Genomic DNA, 20,570 nt, shown 5'->3' with positions numbered 1-20,570 from the left:
TGTCAAATCTATGTAACTGTTTTATTTATCAAAGGATACCTGTGCTCTTCACTGACCTTCCATTATCCTATTTTGGAAGAAGGGAACATACTGATTGTATAAATTCTTAAAAAAAGAAGAAACAGATTTGAAAGTAACAGATAAGAGCAGTAGAAAAGGCATAAAGCTCTTTCCTACCAGGAATAAACTGCCACAGCTTCACTGGAATCAATGATTATATGACTCATATATGTATGCATGTATCTGTACGTTTGAGCGAAACTTTCAGCTTTCTACTCACCTTATACTCCTGATGTATAGAATCACACAGAATAGACCTGATGTGCAAGAATCACAGTTGAAGACAGTGCGTATTCTGCTAGGGCTGGACAGGGTATGCATGTTTTATTACAGATTGTGAGACTTGGGGGGGGGGGGGGGGGGGCGGTGCCAAAATCAGAGCAAATCCCTGTAATTTCAGGATGGTTTCAAATTACTTTCTTTGAGATATTTTATTTTGGGAAAATGTGTACACTCAATTTTGCTTCTTGCTACTAGTTTTGTGTTATCTTTTTATAGAAAAATGCAAAATAAAACTCTAAGCAAGTACCTGAAAAAAGGTAAAAGCTTGCCCTTAACATATCAAAAGGGCATCTAGAACATTAAATTTTCTTTAAAATGTTCCCCACTTTTGATTCTTTAACTTACAGAAGTAAACCTAATGCAGAAAAAAATGAGTTTTGATAACATCAGTATGACACTACTGTGCCCAACAGACAGAAAATTCAAAATTATGTATCCTCAAAAGTAATTTGGAACTAGATTTAGTTCAGTGCTTTTAATTTTAGACATTGTACATACAACGTATTACTGATACCTTTACAGAGGAATCTAAGATAAAACTGTGCAAGTATAGTTTGGATAGGTATTAAATACATGCAGTGTAATGTATTTTTCCATGCAGAGATATTCAATAACTGGCAATCTAGCTAATTCCTACAAATCTCAAGTTTTATGACCAAGGTTAAGACTCTAACATAGGAAGCTTACCTTGTATTTCCCTTGAAGCTGTTTGTACAATTAATAGACTTTAGTGCATGAAGAGATCATCTACTGCCTGATCTCCTGCATTTAGTGTAATGCTTAAACCAATAGTGAAAAGTTGGCATGGAAATATCCTTAAGATTTGAAAGCTGGTTTTAAAGTGTCCCTGGTATAAATACAGAAAGTATAATAATAGATGCAATTTTTAGATACTTGTGATTACCCTTTCTTTTTAAGGTATTTGCATTAGTTCCCATGGAAAGCAATTTAACAATAAATAGCTAATCATTACTAATGAATGCAATGTTGACTATTATAATGCTAATAATGCTAGCATGTTAATGTTAGCTTTCAAAGAGCTAATTTTGTACAGCACCATCAGAAACGTTCTTTGCATTTTTCTTGGAACCAATGAAGTCAAATGGAGTTTTTGACCCTGAAATTGGTTTGAGTCAAGCACCAACTGGTACAGATGTCTTTGAGAGGAAGATCTGTGGGGAAAATGTAACATACTTTTCTAGGCCAACAGCCAGACTTTGAAAAAAACAGACAAACACCAAGCCTGATTTTTTCAATTAGGTTTAATAAAATCTGGTCTTATGTAAACAGCTCTAATAAAAGTAGTACTTCTTCCTACAGATATTTCTCCATTCATTTTAGGCCACCATTAACATAACTGTCACCATCCCTACTATCATAAGAGAATTATTATTATTATTATCATCACCATTATCATCATTAATATCATCATTATTATCATAATTATTATTGTGGAGTAGCAGAGGCTCATTCTTGACATTCTGTTCTTGACTATGCCTTTTTCTCCTTTCATTATCATTGTAGTCAGACAAAGTGGAAATGAAGAAATTCTACCACAGCTCTGTGAAGTTTCGGGTAAGAAGACCCTGTGGTACTGGTGTCAATAAGTAAATTCTAGCTGTAGGACTTCACAGGATTTCTTTCATTCACTGAAAATCACTGTTGGTTTAAGAACATCACCAGAAAGCATTGGCTTGATGGCTTGTCAGTGCTCAGCAGCTGAAGATTGCCATCTTCATAAACAATTTTTAGTTGTAAAAGACAATAAATATAAATGCAATTATAATTATTAATCCTGAACAATAAAAAATTGTAAAATAAAATTAATAAAACCCTCTATTTTGATTAATTTGTGTGAGGTCATCCACACACACACACTGAAAGACAATAGCACAGTTTTCCAGAGATTCATTAGACAAAATAAAAATTCTTGAAGTTAGATGATAACTATTCAGTGAACTCCTATAAAGTACCTCATGGTACTGTATAGGTCATCACTCACACAAGTAAACAAAAACTCAAGCTAAGAATTTTTACGCTCATTGCACTTCGTAAAAACAAAGATGCATTTGATTTAGGAGAATTGTTCATTTTCTTCCTAAATATTATTTTTTCCAACAGTGAATAGGTAATTTACCAAATTCCTGATAAACATACAGCTCTGTGACACTGAGCCCACGTCTCTGAAATCTGTTATTGCCCCCTCATCTTCTGCAAACACTTGTGCACTTGCCTTGTTTCAGAATTAAATTTATCTCAGTGTCTGTGGTATCACTACTTACGTACTTGAGGTTAAACTGTCCAAAAGTGCAGGATATACACTATACAGGCAAGTGAGTAGGACAGAGTCAAACTTACAGCAAGCAAACTATGCAGATAGTATGGTTTTATTTTAAGTTCACACCTGCAGCATGTTTAATGCTCCTGATTTCTTCAGAAACTAATGAGAGTTGAGTGTTTTCACCACATGCAAGGATAGATACAATCTGGGAATTTGTCATATGATTAGGTACTAATTAACAGTTACTGATGTTAAAGCACTTCTGACTAAATTTTGCCTCCTTTTAGACATGTGTCTGAGAGAGGGAGAGATGCCATAAAAGGCTGTTTGTCTTCATCCAGTTTTGGTTTGCTTTGCTTTTTTCACAGCATTCAGGTATTAACTGCATCTTACTTGAAATAAAAGGTCGGTGCTGCAGGCTATTCGTTGCCAACATGTACTGCATCTCTCAGAACAAAGGTGTTTCTGATTACAGTGAAATGAAATCACAACCCTCCTGTGCTCCCAAATGATATCAACATCAGAGCAAAGCATCATAGGGTCTTTAAAAAGGCAAAGTTTGCCACAGCTTTTCTTTTCTCCACTGAATTCTTGGAAAGAATAAAGTAGGTAGGTAAGAGTAATCACACAGTAGATGGACTGCAGGGAGATATTAAAAATCTTAGTGATATGGGAAGAAGGAGCATCCAAATATAATAGAAGACAATATCTTTTAAAACAAACAAACAAAAAACCCAAAAAAACAACAAACCAATAAACAGACAGCATCCTATGATGAATCTGTTGTTTGGAACACATGGCTTCTGCAGATTGCAAGCAAGATGCCAAATTAATTGTGCTCCCCCAGATTGCTTTAGGCAGCCTGGTTTTAAAAGCCACAGGACTTTTAAGAAATGCTTGTGGAGTGCTCTCCTCACCTCCCCTCAGTAGCCATGTACCATTTTCATCTTGTCAGAACTATAATTGAAATAACAAAATGTATTAGTAATCAAATATCTGAGATACTGTTAATAATGCCTTGTGAAATCTCAGGCGTGGAGGACTTAAAATCAGAGCAAAGCTGTTAGTGTTTTCAGAGATAATCTTGCCTGCCAGTACTTGGGAAATTACAGGCTTAGCAGGCTGACTTCAAATATTATTCTCAACTATGATTCAATCCAAGTAGGTTTTCAAGAACAAATACATGCATTTTGATTATTGTGAAGTTTAACTTAACCTCTCTGCTCTTCAACAGCTTGATGTGATATCAGTACTGCCGTTTGAAGTTTTATACTTCTTCTTCGGATTTAACCCAGCACTTAGAGTAAATAGGATGCTAAAGGTAAGATCTGTTAGTGATGGATGGCTAACCACACATAAATGTTTTTACAACCCAATGGAATGGTGTTTATAATATATACAAATTTGAAACTTAGAAATTGGAAAATATCTTCAGGATAAACTGCAACATGAGTAAACAAACCAACAGAAAATACAAGATATAGTCTAGCCAAATAAAGTCCCTATTCTCTTATTTTTCTTCTGACTTTATTATTTCCTACTTTAAAAAGGTGTTTTGTGATTAAGGCTGGTTTATTTCCATAATTTAAATTGGATTAATCTTAAATTACCTGTTTAGTTTTCAAAGACAGAAAAATATTAATTCAGGATTACTAATTAATGCCAATGTATTTTTCTCCTCTGTTGGTAATGTCAGGTGTTTAAAAGCAAAGAAGGGAATTTTAAGGACAACGTAAACTACACACAGTATATTTAACAAGCATAAATCCACTTTTGTTATCAAGGCCAATGACATCTGGTGTTGTGCAATGAAGGGGCTGAGAAGGGATTAGACAACAGCCTTCTCTGTGTATTTCACAGTACCTAGCAGGCCACTCTGTGGCTAAATACTTTCCTCTTCAAACAATCAATATGTTGACAAATAATTGGCTTTCATTTAAAGTTAGGTGGAGATACAAGAACCCTGAGAATAAAATGAGGGTGCTTTTCACTTCAGTTTTCAACAAAACTTCAAAATTCCATAAATCGGAACCAAAACAATAGGAAAGAATGAAAAGTTAAATAGTACCCTGTATTAGGCAAACATATATACTGAATGAAAATAAAGAAAAAAAGCTACATGTGAATATTAAAGGCTATCACTAAAGGTAAACTACAAATAATTAACAGCAGAATTCAATACCACAGCAATTGATGCTACATGATATCATCTAGTATGTGGTTGTTGATACACATGATCACCTACTAGAGAATTACTGGAATTTCAGAAAGAGAAAAAAGGGATTTTATTATCTCTGTTTTGTTTTTTTTTTTTTTTTTTGTTTAATTATCTCTGATTTTAATTATCTCTGTTCCCCAAGCAATTATATATGTTTGAGGAAGTAGAAGTCATTCATCTACAGCAGTTTGACCTAAAGAGCAAGGTCATTTCTATAATCAGATTTAATAGGACACTTAACACCAAAAACAACGTTTAACTCAATTTTCATCTTTGCTTTGCAGTTCACCTTTTAGTTAAATGTTTAAAGAAACTGAAAAATCTACTGCAAAATCCATTATTTTCAAAATGTGTATGTGAACTAATGTCAGTACTACTATAAAAAGACACATAGTGAAGAATAGTGATTGGATTGCTTTTATTTGTTTTTCATTCAGCATAACACATTCTTTGAGTTCAATGATCGTTTGGAAGCTATTATGGACAAAGCATACATCTACAGGTATGTGCTTATTAAATTCTTGTAGCATGCAAAACTTGGCACTGCATGCATTTCATTTGATTTCATGAGTTGTCAGTGAAGCACTCAATGGAATTTGATAAATCTTTAACTGTTCAGTATAAGGTTTTTTAAAAATATGTCTTCATTTTAATCATTAAGATAATAAAGATAAAGTTTCACTCACATATGAAAGCTAGCTCAGTTCAGTTGGCCTGGTTCAGGCAAAGTGTTCACCAGCCTGAAGATCTTCCCAAAATTTAACTGATCAGGAGTATCAGAAAGAAGTTTCCTTAGTGAAAGAACTAAATAACAATTTCTTTAGGTTGCTAATAGCAGTGCCAAGTCCTCAGTAGATGTTTATTTGTACTTAAAAAAACCTTATGAGCTTCAGCCTGTGTCAACATTTTTCTTCAGTATGCTTTCACCATGACCCTGGCATATACAAAAACTTGATCCTCCACTCCATTGACTAAATTTGGAATGAGAATCAATTCAGCATTCCACTGTGTCGCCACTATTGTCATCTACTGTCAATGTCATCAGCCCTAGTTTATCCTGTGCAGTTCCTACACCAACAGATTTTTTTCACTGTTGCAGTTTTGGGGCATGTGTTGTTCTTGTGTGCTGCTGCTGCAGAAATAAGAATCTGTTGTTTGTCATTTCATTCTGTTACGGAGATTATTGCACTGAAATGGTAGACTTTGTGTTTATACATTGCAAATGAGATATTTTATGAAATTTAGAAACTAGTTAAATTTGAAAAGGATGTTGAAACATCACCTCTTTCATATTTTCATGTACCTGTGAAATAAAACAAAACTTAGAAGTTTGAAAGTTCTGCTAAAGTATTTTTCTGATGCTGACTTCCACAAAGCTTATTCTTATGTCTTATCTGCTGTCATCAAGAGTCTGCAACCCTAAACAGAGCTGTCCTGGAAGCACACCAACGTTTAAGAGAAGAATAGTACCCGTAGGTAGATGTTAATGGCATGGAGAGGTAAAAGATGGCATGCAATGGCCTCCAAAGAGCTAGAAAAGGACTGGATAATACAGAAGCAACCACAGAGATACTATCTCACATTAATATAGTTCATAAACTTAATTTAGTTAGTTCTTATTAACTTTCACAAAACCACGCACTCAGTTACTATGCACTGCAAACTGCATCAAATTCTAGCTGTAGAAGACGAACTCACTATGTACCAGCTTTCTTGTGTTTAGGCAAGTCATGTACTTTTCCTGCTTCTTTGTCCCTTGCCTGTATGAATATTTGAAGGGAGAGCTAAATCCAGGAGATCTTTCTTTTGATTTCCGTGCACTGAACAGAGGATATACAATGAGATCATTATTGTATTAAACAGAAAGCTGCTTGGTGCTTAAGTAGTTCATCACTGGTGTTCTTCAAAGAACTGGCCATAAGTATAAGAACTGGGATTATGAATGACCTAACTCCTGCTGTAGCCACTAAATCATACTATTTAGCAGATCTACTGCAGACTTCTTAGCACAGCTCTTGTAAAGTCATTCATTTCTGACCTCAGACATTTCTTGGCTTTAGTTCACAAGTTTAAAGCCTATCTTGAACAGAGTTTGGCAAACACATTAATTTGTACCCTCCAGCTTCATTAATATAGTTTCAAATTTCTGTAAATATTCGTAACCAGATAAAGTAGATTACAAAGTCCTCAGGGAACCATAATTTAAAAATTATCCTGTGTCAAATGTTCTAGGAAAGATATTTACTTGACCTTGGACAAATGTGAGAGACAGGTAACTGCCAGTTATTTTTTTCACAGCATCATTACAGGTGGGGAACTACTTAGTGTATGCTTCACATTAACATTGTTGATCAAAAAAAGCAATGGGTTCCATATTAAAAGGAAGGGAAAATCCGAGTTGTTTTACAGGAATCTGTTGACTTTTATAGGGTCATTCGAACAACTGGATACTTGCTGTTTATCTTGCACATTAATGCATGCCTGTATTATTGGGCTTCAGACTATGAAGGAATTGGCAGCACTAGATGGGTGTACGATGGCAAAGGAAACATGTAAGTCCTTTTCTTTTGCAAGAGTTTTTTTGTTGATTTTGCTCCTTCCTGAATCCCGTTCCCTCTTCCATGCCTTTGTTTGCAGGGTATGCTCTTATGTTATGAGTGCTTGGATAGCAAACTTTTAGCACCATGACTTCTTTCATTACTAACACATATTTGGAGGGCAGGTGCAGTGAATAATCAATTTACCACTTTCAGCTTTTATAGGTTTATGAGTCAGTGCTAAGCTCTAACTTAATTAAACATTTAGAAAGCAACAAAGGGTCATAAATTAAACTTACTGATTGCATATGCACATGGGAACTGTTATAAAGATTGTAGAACAATCTCTCAAAGGATTCAAGAGGCATAGATTATTTGTTTTCTGCCACACAGCATTGTGTCATTAAAAGGAACATTTTAGTCCCTCTAAACAACATGGTGACTGGTCTGAAAAAATTCCACCCACTTTCTCTGATCTTTTGAGAAGGTCATGCTCACACATGTGGCAGTGTGGAAAGGACTGGATATTGGCAGAGTTTTCCACAAACTGCTTGTGACAGCACTAGGCTGGGTGCCAAGTAAGGTACATTCATTAAGGTGATTGAGAGGAAGCAATAGAAAATAGCAAAGTCATAATGTATTTTGTGTGTAGTTAAAAACCTATCTAGTAGGTTCAGATGTATCATGATACAGTTGAAGCCACAGAAGCTCAATTTGTTCATTAGTTACATTCTTTGCAAAACGGCATATAATATACTACTACTGTCATAAATCACCCTTTAAACAACTTTTCCCATTTTGTTTGGAGACATGCTCCTCTTGCTTGTAGTTTTGTGAGACTTCACGAGTTTGGTGTGAAGTCAGTATCTTGAAAGGTAAGAAAACAGCCTTTGAGTATATAACACACTTTGTGTAAAGCAGCATTGATTTTTTAATAATTAGGGTTCTCTCTCAAAAAAATGACATGGTTGAAGCTTCCACACACCACTAAAATACACAGCTTGAGTACTACAGTCAGACATGTGCAAGCAGGGTCATGGAGCTCAGTGGGACCACTTATGTAAGTGAAGTTATACACAGGTATTTATACACACGATCAAGGCTTCCAGAAATCTGACAAGAAAAATGCAAAATGAATTTCCATTATAGCTATTTTTATTAAATTCTTGGAATACTTGCTTCATAGTTAAAAATAAGGTAATCAAAACTGAACAACCTGAAAACTCTGAAAGTAGAGTCCTTACTCAGCCTTTGAGATTTTAATGCTTCTTCAGAACAGCCAAGAGAAAAGGCAAGAAAGTCTTCCTGTTTTTCATGAACAAGAATATTTTACATTTCGCTCAGGGAAACAATTGGTAAAATTGTTTTCTAGCTTGATCACAGACAATGCAGTTGTGCTCAAAGGCAATGGTAGGGTTTTTTAATATTTTGTGACTGCTTTTCCATGAGGAGGCAAAAACACTGCACAAATGACATCACACTGAAAACACATGGGTTGTAGGGCAGAAATTTTTATAAGCAATAATAATAAACTGATAACTCAAGGTCTGCATTAAACTGAGATGCTGAAATAAAATGCATATTAGACTATGTGCATGTAAGCCTCATTAACCATTAATCTACCTCATGTTGACATTGGTTGGTGAATGTATGACTTTATTCTTTTGCCTGTATCTAACTCATATGGGATTACATAGTCATACATGCATGGAACCCTCAAAAGTATCCCATGTTGAGCTGAATTTCATAAAGTATAGCTTGGTATCCCGCTAACAGCACATGCCTTCTGTATGGGATAGCCATTGCTTTAGAGAATCTGGCATGACATATTACCTGGCTGTCAAATATTTTGGGATTTTGGACAGAGAGAAATTGTGTAAATATTAGTTATTATTGAAGATGTAATTTGAATTCTAAACATATCAGACAAGATAATTCTAGTATATTAATTTCTTTGGAAAGCAGGAATTAAGAACAATATGGGGAAAATCTGTCAGAAAAAGCGACTAGTACTGCAGCATACATTATGGCACAGCAGTGCAGATGTATTTTCCTTTTTCACATAGCAGTCAGAGTTGCCACTATTTGAAGTAAACTATGCCATTGGTCTCATGTGGAATGTGCCCACATTCAGAAAGAAGGTAAGACAAACACAGGTAGTTAAAAAAAAGGACAGTATGTAGTTTGACAAATAAATGAAAATTCTAGTGGTCTCAGATTACACTGACCCAAAGTAAATGGTCTGGCACTGATTTAGTGGCATGAATGTTTTATGTAGAATCCCTGCTGTGTCCATAAAATGTTGCTAATTATGGCCAAATACAGTTCTTAAAAATGTTAGCACTTGTAGGAGTACTTTTTCTTCCTTTCCAAGCTAACAAGAATACACAGACAACAGTACCCTTATCAATTTGATTTTAGATATATAGATATATTCCTGATCAGGCATACTAACTGGTGAACTTCACTTTATAACTAACAGCTGTACACAGCACTCAAACCACAAGTAAAATTATCAAAGTAGTGCTTTTTGCAAATTTCTGCTAGCTGTATTCTTTTCCAGCTTGTATCCAGAATGTAAAGTGTTAGTGCCACTCCAAGAAGATTTGAAGTCTTTTGCCTGGCAGCCTTCAGTCAAAGCCTTTGACCTGAAGTGCAAAAAGCAGTCAACTTTACCCCCCTGCAATGCACCAAAATTAGCCACACAAGATGTTCCCAGCATTAAAACTGCACTTATGAGCTTGGTATGATTAGGCAGACAGACCTCAGTCTCTCCTAATGCAGAAGGATAGCATCCCTGATGCAACACCATACTGTAGCACCCATGTAACCATGGCAGCAGGATATTGAAAAGGTCTCTTAATTATAGCTAAGTGAACTACATGTGTTTATTTACAATCTATTTTAACTACCTAAGTAAAAGATTGGTCTCCCTAATTCCTGAGGAAAATGGACAAATCTTCCAGAAAGGGATTCAAGGCAGGAATGTAATATCATTATTCTGAATTGTCCCACAGAAATATCTGTCTCTTTCATCACTCCCCATATGGAGAATTAAAACTAGGAATCTGAAATTCTCATGCAAGCCTCCCAGGTCAGCATTAAATTTAGGCAAAACGAAACATTCCACTTTGCTCATGATATATATATTTTTTTTTTGCTGTTTGCAAGTCATCCATAAGTAGTCTGCAAAATTCTTTAGCATAGTTATTAATCAAGATGCCTATTTGCATCCTGATAATGTTTCTCTATAGCTTGCTGCCTTCCTGCTCTGGGCACAGACTTAGCAGATCCCTTGAAGTCCCAGATAATGGTCACTGTATGCATGTAGAGCAGCTCTACCCCTTTGGTATGTGTTGCCCAATGCACAGTTAAGACTGGCAGATCTTAAAAGGTGTCTCGAGGGTATCAGCTATACATTGCAATTGCAATAGGTCTGATGTGTCACAGCCGCAGGGCTTGCGATACAGAAGCAGTTTTGTGCCTCCAGACAACCTGCAAATGCACAGCCAAACTCACGTCAGACCTAACGCTTTCAGACCTGCTACTTGCAGCCGTACTTTTAAAATAAAAGCTTTGTACTTTACACCATTCTGTCTGAGTTCATCATACCTACAGCCACCTGATGAATAGATCACACAAGAAAATGAGGTGCCAAGAAGGAGGTCATTAGAGAACCAGGTTAGAAAGGCCACTTCTTCACTCTGCTTAAACCCATCCTGATTGTAATCTGAGGAGCGGAATGTGATAGCCCTGAAATAATGCTTCCCTGGGCTGAAATGAATGTGTGAATACCATCTCAGACTGAAAGCCACATGCACAAAGATTTGATTTACCTGTATTAACCAAAACCATGTAAGAAGTGTAGCATATTCTGAAATGGACTTTTATGAAAGAGGTATCTCTACTGGCATAATATTAGAAGGTATCTTATTCACAGTGTTTCTGAATGTTTTCATACCTAGGACCTATTTTAGGGCAAAATCTAGTAGTCTGATTGCCTGAAGGGTAAACATACTGTCTATGTTGTGAAGAGAGAAAAACCCTTTCTTGTCTCATGTTGTTTGCTTCAACAGTTATTTTATAGCAGGCTAGTAAGCTGTATGGTAAGCAATGATGGTTTCCAGACACTAGCTAGTAGGAAGCAGAGCTGCTAGTACTGTTGAAATAGGAGTCTGTTTTTTCTGGCTTTCCTTAAAATTTACAATCTCATTTCTCCCCTTCTTAGGGAAAAACCTGTTTTATACTTCAACTGTATAACTTTCATTTCAGATTAAAATACAAACAATAAAAATTGTAAATTGAGAAAATACAAACCTGTGCCTAAGAGATAGTGATATTGTGTGACTTTGTCGGTAGAAAATTTCTTTTGAAGTAAAATTACAGAATAATATCCTCTATTAACTAGAACTTCAGAAAGGGGTGAGCAGATCTGAACAAAAGTCTGTCACATTTTGGATACACAACACTGCAAAGAAGAATGTGACCCCTAAATTCCTTTGAGGAGCTGCTTTCATTCTTTTTAAACATTCCCAGAACAAAGATTGTATGATCTGTCATGGCGGACTTAGCAAGCTTGGCACCCAAGGCCATTGGGGTGAGGGCTTTTTTTTGTTGGCTAATTATTTTTTAAAAAAACACATTATTTTTATTTAAATATTTATTTAAAAATAAATAAATATTTTAAAATAAAATTATTAAAAATAAAAATAATTGGCTAATTATTTTTGTTTCCTATAGTAACTAGCACAAAAGTAATGTTAATTTCTTTACTTTTACATTAATAGATCATACATGTTTCAAGCACTACAGCATTCTCAGTTATGGCAAATGAATAAGATATTAATATGCTTTATATGATAATTCCCCTAAAACAAGCTAGAGACATCATTTTATGCTTAAATCTGCAATTCTTCCAATGCAGACCTGAGGCTGTTTCTTACTATATATTTATGCTACAGAAGTCTAAGAGAAAGTTGCCACCTAGGCACTTTGCTAGAAGCATGAATAGGTGATGATTTTTTTTTTTTTTTAACTCAAGTGAAAATATTATAGTGGTGTAATCCAGCTGTTCATTTTGCATCCTTACCAAGGAAAAAATGATACGATGGCAGATATGCAATGAATTTTTTGACTTAAAGACTGAAGAAAAACAGCCAGTTCTAGCTGTTAAGATCTAAAACTAGAGAACTATGGTAAAAGTGATCATTGTTACTGCATTCCATTAATCTGCAACCAAGAAAAAAGTGACTTTGTAATGAAAAATCAATTGCTTGGTAAAGCCTGACATTTTAGGTGGAAGACTTGGAAACATTTTTGAGTGATTCAAACAAAAACATTCATTGGAATTGTTTGTTATTGCAAATTTATTTTCTCATATTTGCACAAAACTGACCCTCTAATTGTATTATTATATGGAGCATTTATTAATAGCAGTGGAGTTCATATCTTAATAAAGGAGGAGTTCAAAGTGGAGGCCACCAAACTGAAATGTATACTTAAGGTCCATAAACAGTTCAGGTGGTCTCAGATCCAGGGTCAGCATGAGAAGATGAATGAAAGCCTGTCTATTTCAAAACAAACATCTCCACAAGTATTTCTTCTGTGTTTGGGGTTTTGTTTGTTTGTTTGTTTGTTTTAATAAAATCAATAAAATTCAACAAACAGAAGGCATCTTTGTTGCTTCAGAAGCAACAGACATAGATGAAATAGAAATTGTACATTTCTATCATTGTACAAATAAGAAAAACAAACTTCCACTCCAAATCATTAGTGAAGCTGAAGTCTGATTGTACATAGACTTAGGAAGTCAAATTCTAATAGGAGGCTTTTAAAATTATTCCTAAACCAATTACTTGTTAGCTCAGAAAAGAAGGAAATGATAGCACATTCACAACAGTGATTTGAATTAATTAATCCCCACTGCACAGTATGGGGGATGCTGCATTACTAATGGTGCCATGTTCTAGAAAGAAATTTAAAACAGAATCTTAGAGATATCAAGGCACTTTACATATATAGATACACACACACATATATATATAAATAAGAGAGTTAGTATGACTATGATAATAATAATAATAACAACAATAAATTAAATCTGTCCATGTCCTAGGTCCTTTGTTGTTTTCATAAACTTGCATTACCATACTAATAGAAACACACCACTTGAATGCAACAGGCTCTGTCACGCATAAGGCTATACAAGAGGGTTGTACAAACAGACCAAAAAAATTTTTGTCCAAGGAGTGCACACTTCAGGCATGAGAGGTGACAGGCAGCAGACGGGTACTGTGAAGGAGTCAATATAAGCCACATGCTGAAGCAGAGTCTTAGTGCCTGACCATTGCTCACTGCTAGATTTGGTTTCTGGATGAAGAGAGTTCTGAGGAAAGCCTTGAAGTGCATTACCAAGGCGGTTTTGTAGCCACTGACATACAGCTCTTCCTAGATGTGAGGGAAAGTAGTGAAGAAGGCAAGAAAGTGTTTTTTGAGGTGACAGAAGGCGTAGTGGACTCCAGCCGCTAGGAGAAGTTAATGCAGGAGTCAACCTTTCAGTGCTGAATAAGTGAAGTGGTTTGGAGAAGCTGGATTGGCAGACAGCTTGTGGAAACATGTAACTTTGATGCAACCTAGGAGGCAAAGCCAATGAAGGGTGCTCAGAGGCAGAGTGGGAGGAAGACCGATGTGGTTAAAGGGGCAGGAAAATGAATGAACACAAGAACAAAGGAACTGCATTTCTTGTGCCCACCATAAGGCTTCACACTGCTGTCATCAAATGAAGCCTAGAAAGAGATGTTCAGATGTGTGTGCATCTAGTATGCTACGGATAAACTCTGGGGAGTCTCTTAACACTTTTAAACTGCTTTTAACATCAGGTCATCTTCACTGGTAGCATTCTAACACTGTAATGATCACCTTGGCAATTTGTTACACAAGTCTTCTGTAATGCTGCAGAGTTACCGGAGAACAGTAAGTAACCTCTGCATTTCCCATATATTCTTATTTTGCTGTCAATGAGAACATTCAGCTCAATATGATTTACATAACTGTATCGCTTGTAAAAATCATAACCCTTTATAAAAAATGCTGAAGGTCTTTTAAACTGAAAAGCATCACTGAAAGGCCCAGCTCAGGCAGGTATATGTTTAACTCCAACCACATAAGTACCTACAGTCAATAACAAAAATTCTGTCTGTATCCACAGGTATCTGAGGTGTTACTACTGGGCGGTTCGTACTTTGATCACCATCGGTGGCCTTCCAGAACCACAAACTCTCTTTGAGATAATTTTTCAACTGCTGAATTTTTTCTTGGGTGTCTTTGTCTTCTCCAGCTTAATTGGTCAGGTACATAAAAAAAACCAATAACTAGATATGTCCAAATTACTGTAATGTAGCAATAATATATTCAATTTAATGGAGTTTAGTTCTGGGGAAAAGTTTAGCTTCCATCTGAATGTCCCTCTAACTGTCATCCATACTTATTCTGACAAATAGTGAGATGGGTGTTGGTGTCTTCTCCCAAGTAACAACAGGAAATGTCCTCAGGTTGTCCCAGGGGAGATTTAGACTGGATATTAGGAAAAATTTCTTCACTGAAAGGGTGGTCAAGCATGAGAACAGGCTACCCTGGGAGGTGGTAGAGTCATCATCTCTGGAGGTATTTAAAAGATATGTAGATGCAGTGCTTAGGGATATGGTTTAGTGGTGGACTTGGCAGTCCTGGGTTAATGACTGGACTCCATGATCTTAAAGGTCTTTTCCAGCCTAAAGGATTCTATGTGATTAATCAGTTCCCAGTTTTGTAGCCCTTTTGCACACATGATGATTTAAAGCCAGACTCTGCAGTACAGGGGTGATTCCTGAACCTATGTATAATTCCTTTTTTCTTCCTTACAGCCAAGGAGACAGCTCCTTGACATTCACATTATACTGTTAAATCTGATATAAAAATTATAATTGTAGGTATGATATGAATATGTACAAATTATTGAATGTCACACTTGCAACTACTGCCAATGGAATACTGTTAATGGGAATCCCATTATTTTTGTCAAACTAGAATTCTACTCTCTTCCGTAAACAACAATACATTTGTTAACCTGAAAATAAACTGTTTTCTATTTCTTTTGGTTCTCATTTGGCAGAAGGGGAAAAAAAGCCTATAGCACAGCAAATCAGTTACACTTCCAGATGAATATAACTAAAATATTTCTGGCTTATAACTATTAAACTTAGGCTTTAGATCCATAGCTTTTATAATACCTTACCTACAGAAAAACAGATGCTATGGTTCCTGTGTGAGAATGTCTTATCGGATTTCTGTAGAAATCATTCCACACTTTTTGATTTGTACATCTGTTATTGTAAGAAATAATTAAAAAAAAAAAGGTGAAAACTGAAATTTAATTTTGCATACAGCATTTGAAAAGTTCATATCAAACAGTTAAAAATTGCATGTGTCTCTTGCTGTTTATAAGTGCAACAAAAGATAATCACCACGAAACAGACTCTTGCCTATAGGATTTAAAATTTATCCACAAACAAGAATTACCAGAAATAAACCAAGATAATTCATATAAAGTACCTATTGAATTCAAGTATATTGGATTAAATTTCAGAGTTTGCATATTTATCAGTTTTTCCTAAACTGATATAATTGTTGATGACAGAACCATGCCCCATGAAGATTCTGCAGATTAGTTTTTGTAACCAGTATAGTCATCTGCAGACTCAAACCTTAAATCTTAACACACAAACAGCTTCATTGGAGTTTGTTATAATTCCTGTTTAGAAAGAGGTCTCAAAATTACTGAGTTATTCCTGGTTTAGAACACTTGCCTAAAAATTGTTATTCATATTGCAGTCATTTGCATTTCTGTAATAAAAAGCAGAACTCAGCCCACCGGCTCACTAATCCTTGGCCACTGCAATATGAAGCCATTCTACTAAAAGCACGTCTATGCAGTTATGCTTTTGAAGAAGATCTATGAACATTAACTCATCCTTTGTAAAAACTAAATTACATTTGTGTAATATGTCAAATTCATGGAATGCACTAAAAACTTCAAGGTAACCATTCAACTCAAAGTGCATTTCTAGGACTGATCTAGATTATCTTAACTAATTTAACAGTGGCAGGATCTTAATTCTGGGGGTGGCCGCTGATGTTATTGGAGAAAATCAGCCCAGTTTGCTTCATTTCTAACTTGTATTACACACCAAATGCAGAGTAGCTTTATTATGGATTTTTAAGAAAAGCATTATATATATTTTTTTCATCAATGTCCAGAAACATGAGAAGAATAGGCTAAAACCTGCAAATGATTCCTTTAAAATCATAGACTGTTCAACACAATTAGATTAAATTTGTAATGCTTCTGAAAAAGCAGATGAAGCACTTACTCAAAACATGCAGCTGAATGTATAATTAATCAGTGATTTTGCAAACAAGTGTTTTATTCTTTCTATATGTTGTTGACAAGATATTCAAATCAAGGCTATTTTTGCTGAAATGTGTAGTAACAACAACTGATGCTTGCAGATGAGAGATGTAATTGGAGCAGCTACAGCAGGACAGAACTACTACCGTTCCTGTATGGACAACACTGTCTCCTATATGAACACTTATTCTATTCCAAAACTGGTCCAAAATCGTGTTCGAACCTGGTACGAATACACATGGGACTCTCAGGGAATGCTGGGTAAGGCTTTCCAATTCCAGTTACGTAGCAACTCCAATTGAGAGTGGTTCCATAGTTACAGATACAAGGTGAAATTCACATTTCTCCTTTTCTGAATTGCATGCAGGAAGTGAGAGGAGGCTTTTCAATTTACTTTAGAAAAGAAAAAAAACCTACAAAGCAATATGACACTACTTCACAAATTCTATTCATTTATGTAATGTTCTGGTTATAACTTCAGACAAGATATGTAACTTAAAAGACAGTATCTTAGTAAAAGCATACTAGCAGCTTCCTCATTTGAACTCACGAGTGCTGGAATAGCTCCATTAAGCTATTTTTCTACTACAATGCTCATTTTTATGGACATTCTTCCTTTATATTTTCTAACTAACTGAGTTTACTCTTTTTTTTTTTTTTTTTTTTTTTTTTTTTTTTACAGATGAATCAGAATTACTGGAGCAGATGCCAGCCAAAATGCAACTAGCCATTGCAATTGATGTGAACTTTGCCATCGTCAATAAAGTTGACTTATTCAAAGCAAGTAGTTTTACAGGAGAATGTAGAAATGTGTGGTACTCCTGACACAGAATCCTTGTTTATTTGCATCTTGCAGCACTTAAGAACATGTTTATTAATATGGAAGGCAAAATAGGTCTAAGAAATATCTCAGTTAACGGAGACATGCCAGGACAAAGCCAAGTGCCTGCCTTTGAATATTTTGTGGCAAAGCAGAGATTTAAAAAAAAATAAAAAATCAAATGAGATTAAAGCACAGTCCTGTTATATCAACATACTAAAGCTGATGTTATGGTCAGGCTGTAAGTGATTTTGGAGAATAACTAATTTCAAGAGTCAGACACAAAAGAATGTAATTTTTAACACAGTCCACCTCGCTGTATATTGCCTAGGTCTGCCTGAGAGATCCCAAATGTTATATGCTCTAGCAACATAACTTTCGTGTACTGAATGCTACTTTTTTAGTAACTTTTGTGCAAAGGAGCTTTCTCTTTATTATAATGGTAGTTTTCCAGAGATACAATTTAAATGTGGTACCTTTAAGGCTGGATTTCTGACATGAAATATGAGGAGACATTGCATTTTTAGAAGTAGACTTGACATACAGTTACCTTAACGCTAATTTGTTTGTTAGGATAATTGCAAGAAATCACATGATATTTCTGTATAAACATTACCTAGCTGCATGGTTTCTGGCACACTTGCTGAAGACATGGAATTCATAGGTTCATACCAACATTTGACAGGATCTTGATCTGCTTTTTTAACCTGGATCAGTAAAAAATTTAGCATAGAAGACCCATAAAGCTCTGAACATGTCACTAACTGAGCTGAGCTTCCACAGCAAATTTAGATGTACAGAAGCTTACTTCGTAAAAAAAGAAGAGAACCTTATAAGTATCTAAAATAACAATTCTTTCAGTCTTCTCTCTGCTCTAAAAAGCTGAACCTTATATTCTCAGTTTGCACTCCACTTATGAATTCCTGGATGATTCATGTATTGTTGGGTTTTGCTCCCCAGTGTAAGTACTAGAAGTCACTTGTGCTACTGAACTAATAGAGCAATCAATTCTATTTTCACAGGGATGTGATACACAGATGATATATGACATGCTGTTAAGGTTGAAATCCATTGTGTATTTACCTGGTGACTTTGTCTGCAAAAAGGTGAGCATTGTTGTCTCTTTCAAATAATAATTATAGTATGTCTTTTAGAAAACAAGTCCAGATAACAGTCAACAGTGTCCTTAAGAAAAAACTAATCCTGAGTGAATTAGCATAAAAGTAGGTACTCTGTGTAATAATACAAATGTGCTCTCAAATTTCAACCTAGAACAAGACAATATGGATTTTATTACTTACATTATCAAACGTAAAATTACAGCAATATGGGAAAGTATTTAATGGAAATATCGCTTATCTAATGATACAGCATGAAGTTTTAGTATTTAAAATGGAGCAAGCTTAATTGTTTTTATACACACATACATACAAACATAGCCTACAGGTCTCAATTTAAGATGCTTTGCATGTACTTCATTTGTGTGTTCAGCAACTCTTAAGTGGAATTACCCAAGGACGTAGAAAATACACTGCTTCTTACAGCAGGGTATGATCTTGCTCTGCCTTCACTCACAGCTCTGAGCCATTTCCAGAATTCCAGCTGAACGCCGTCACACCGTCCCTTAGCAGAGACATCTGTCTTCTCTTAGCATTTTGGCTGAAACATACATGGCCTTATAGTAACACAGGTAGATAGCTCAGCTTCTGATCAAGCGAGCCCAAGTCTCTGTTCAGAAGGCATGTAAACATACTCATATGCAGCGCAGGATGTAATTGAAGCATGGAGGGGGATGAAGTATCAGTACTGTTACTGTTCTGGCAAGTGACCCACACTCGGAAGTGAGCGTTAGAACCCCTTAACTTGTCATTAGTGGCCCTGGTCCAGCATATTCCTTAAGGTCCTGTTCCCTCCAAGAGTTAGGCATGTGATCCTCTTCCTGAATGCTGAGGTAGTCCTACTGACTCCAGTGTAAGAAGTTAAACATTTGTGAATGACTGAAGGATCAGGTATGTCCCTTGAAAGACCAATCACAGAATTACTGTTGGCTAGGAAGGGTGGAAGAGTAGTTTGGTGTACTTGCTTGTACAATGCACAGCACAAAAACATCTTAGACTGTGGCTGGGACTCTTACTACAACAGGAGATAATAAACAACAGTTACAAGGTTTTGATACTTCAGTCAGATGCAAACAGTTCCTAACTAGGATGGATTATGAGAAGTTGAAGTATCAATTTATTCCGGCTTGATTCAGAGCTAAAAGACCTTTCACTTGTACAGTTCTGCTATGTAACCAACAACCATAATATATGCTATTAATGCTGTAACACATAGTAAAGAACAAAACTCTGTTCAAACTCCCTCCTCCTTGGATGTATGTTGGCCTCATCATACTGTACGGAGGAGGCTCTGCATGTAGGCTTGGAGGAGCAAGTGCAGGGATAGGAAGTGCAAGCCCTACATTTTCAGTTCCAGCTTTGTTGTTGCCTTTTCAATTTTAAAATTAAATTGCTGCTTGAAAAAATAGTTATTTGCCTGCCTTACTGAGATGTTGTGAGGGCTTTTATGATCATGTTTGTAAAGTCCATTAGATTACTCCAGTTTGCCTGCTTTATTGTATATACTGATGTCACACCCTTGAATCCTAGTAGATCATGTGCAGGACAATAAATAAACCAATAATCTCTTAACCATCCAGTAATAACATAGAATTTGACAAAGTTTTGAATGATCGTTTAGTTTTATTTTCCTTTTATATTAGGTAAGTGATAATTAGACATAATAGTGTAAAAAGTGAAGCTTTTTAGACCATGAAGCATAGGATTTTTCATACTTCTCTATTATTAAATATACTACTGCAGTACTTTAGTTTCCCCCAGTTGGTGGAAATGATTGCTACAATCCTGATTACTATCTAATCTTCTTTT

At 35.6% G+C, this 20,570-nt stretch overlaps 1 protein-coding gene across 1 annotated transcript in view; it reads left to right on the top strand.

The window, feature by feature from the left end:
* Positions 1-20,570, top strand: part of CNGB3 (cyclic nucleotide gated channel subunit beta 3) — a 67,568-nt gene that overhangs the window by 36,170 nt on the left and 10,828 nt on the right. Inside the window, exons 7-14 of the mRNA XM_040587136.1 lie at positions 1,867-1,917; positions 3,858-3,944; positions 5,279-5,343; positions 7,271-7,393; positions 14,586-14,727; positions 16,925-17,084; positions 17,506-17,603; positions 18,666-18,749. Coding sequence (XP_040443070.1) covers positions 1,867-1,917; positions 3,858-3,944; positions 5,279-5,343; positions 7,271-7,393; positions 14,586-14,727; positions 16,925-17,084; positions 17,506-17,603; positions 18,666-18,749 — 810 coding nt within the window. The remainder of the gene's footprint in view (positions 1-1,866; positions 1,918-3,857; positions 3,945-5,278; positions 5,344-7,270; positions 7,394-14,585; positions 14,728-16,924; positions 17,085-17,505; positions 17,604-18,665; positions 18,750-20,570) is intronic.

This window comes from Falco naumanni, chromosome 3 (genome assembly GCF_017639655.2).
Source record: "Falco naumanni isolate bFalNau1 chromosome 3, bFalNau1.pat, whole genome shotgun sequence".
NCBI classification, from domain to species: Eukaryota; Metazoa; Chordata; class Aves; order Falconiformes; family Falconidae; genus Falco; species Falco naumanni.
The sequence above is the reverse complement of the archived record's forward strand: the minus strand, read 5'-3'. Positions and strand labels throughout refer to the sequence as shown.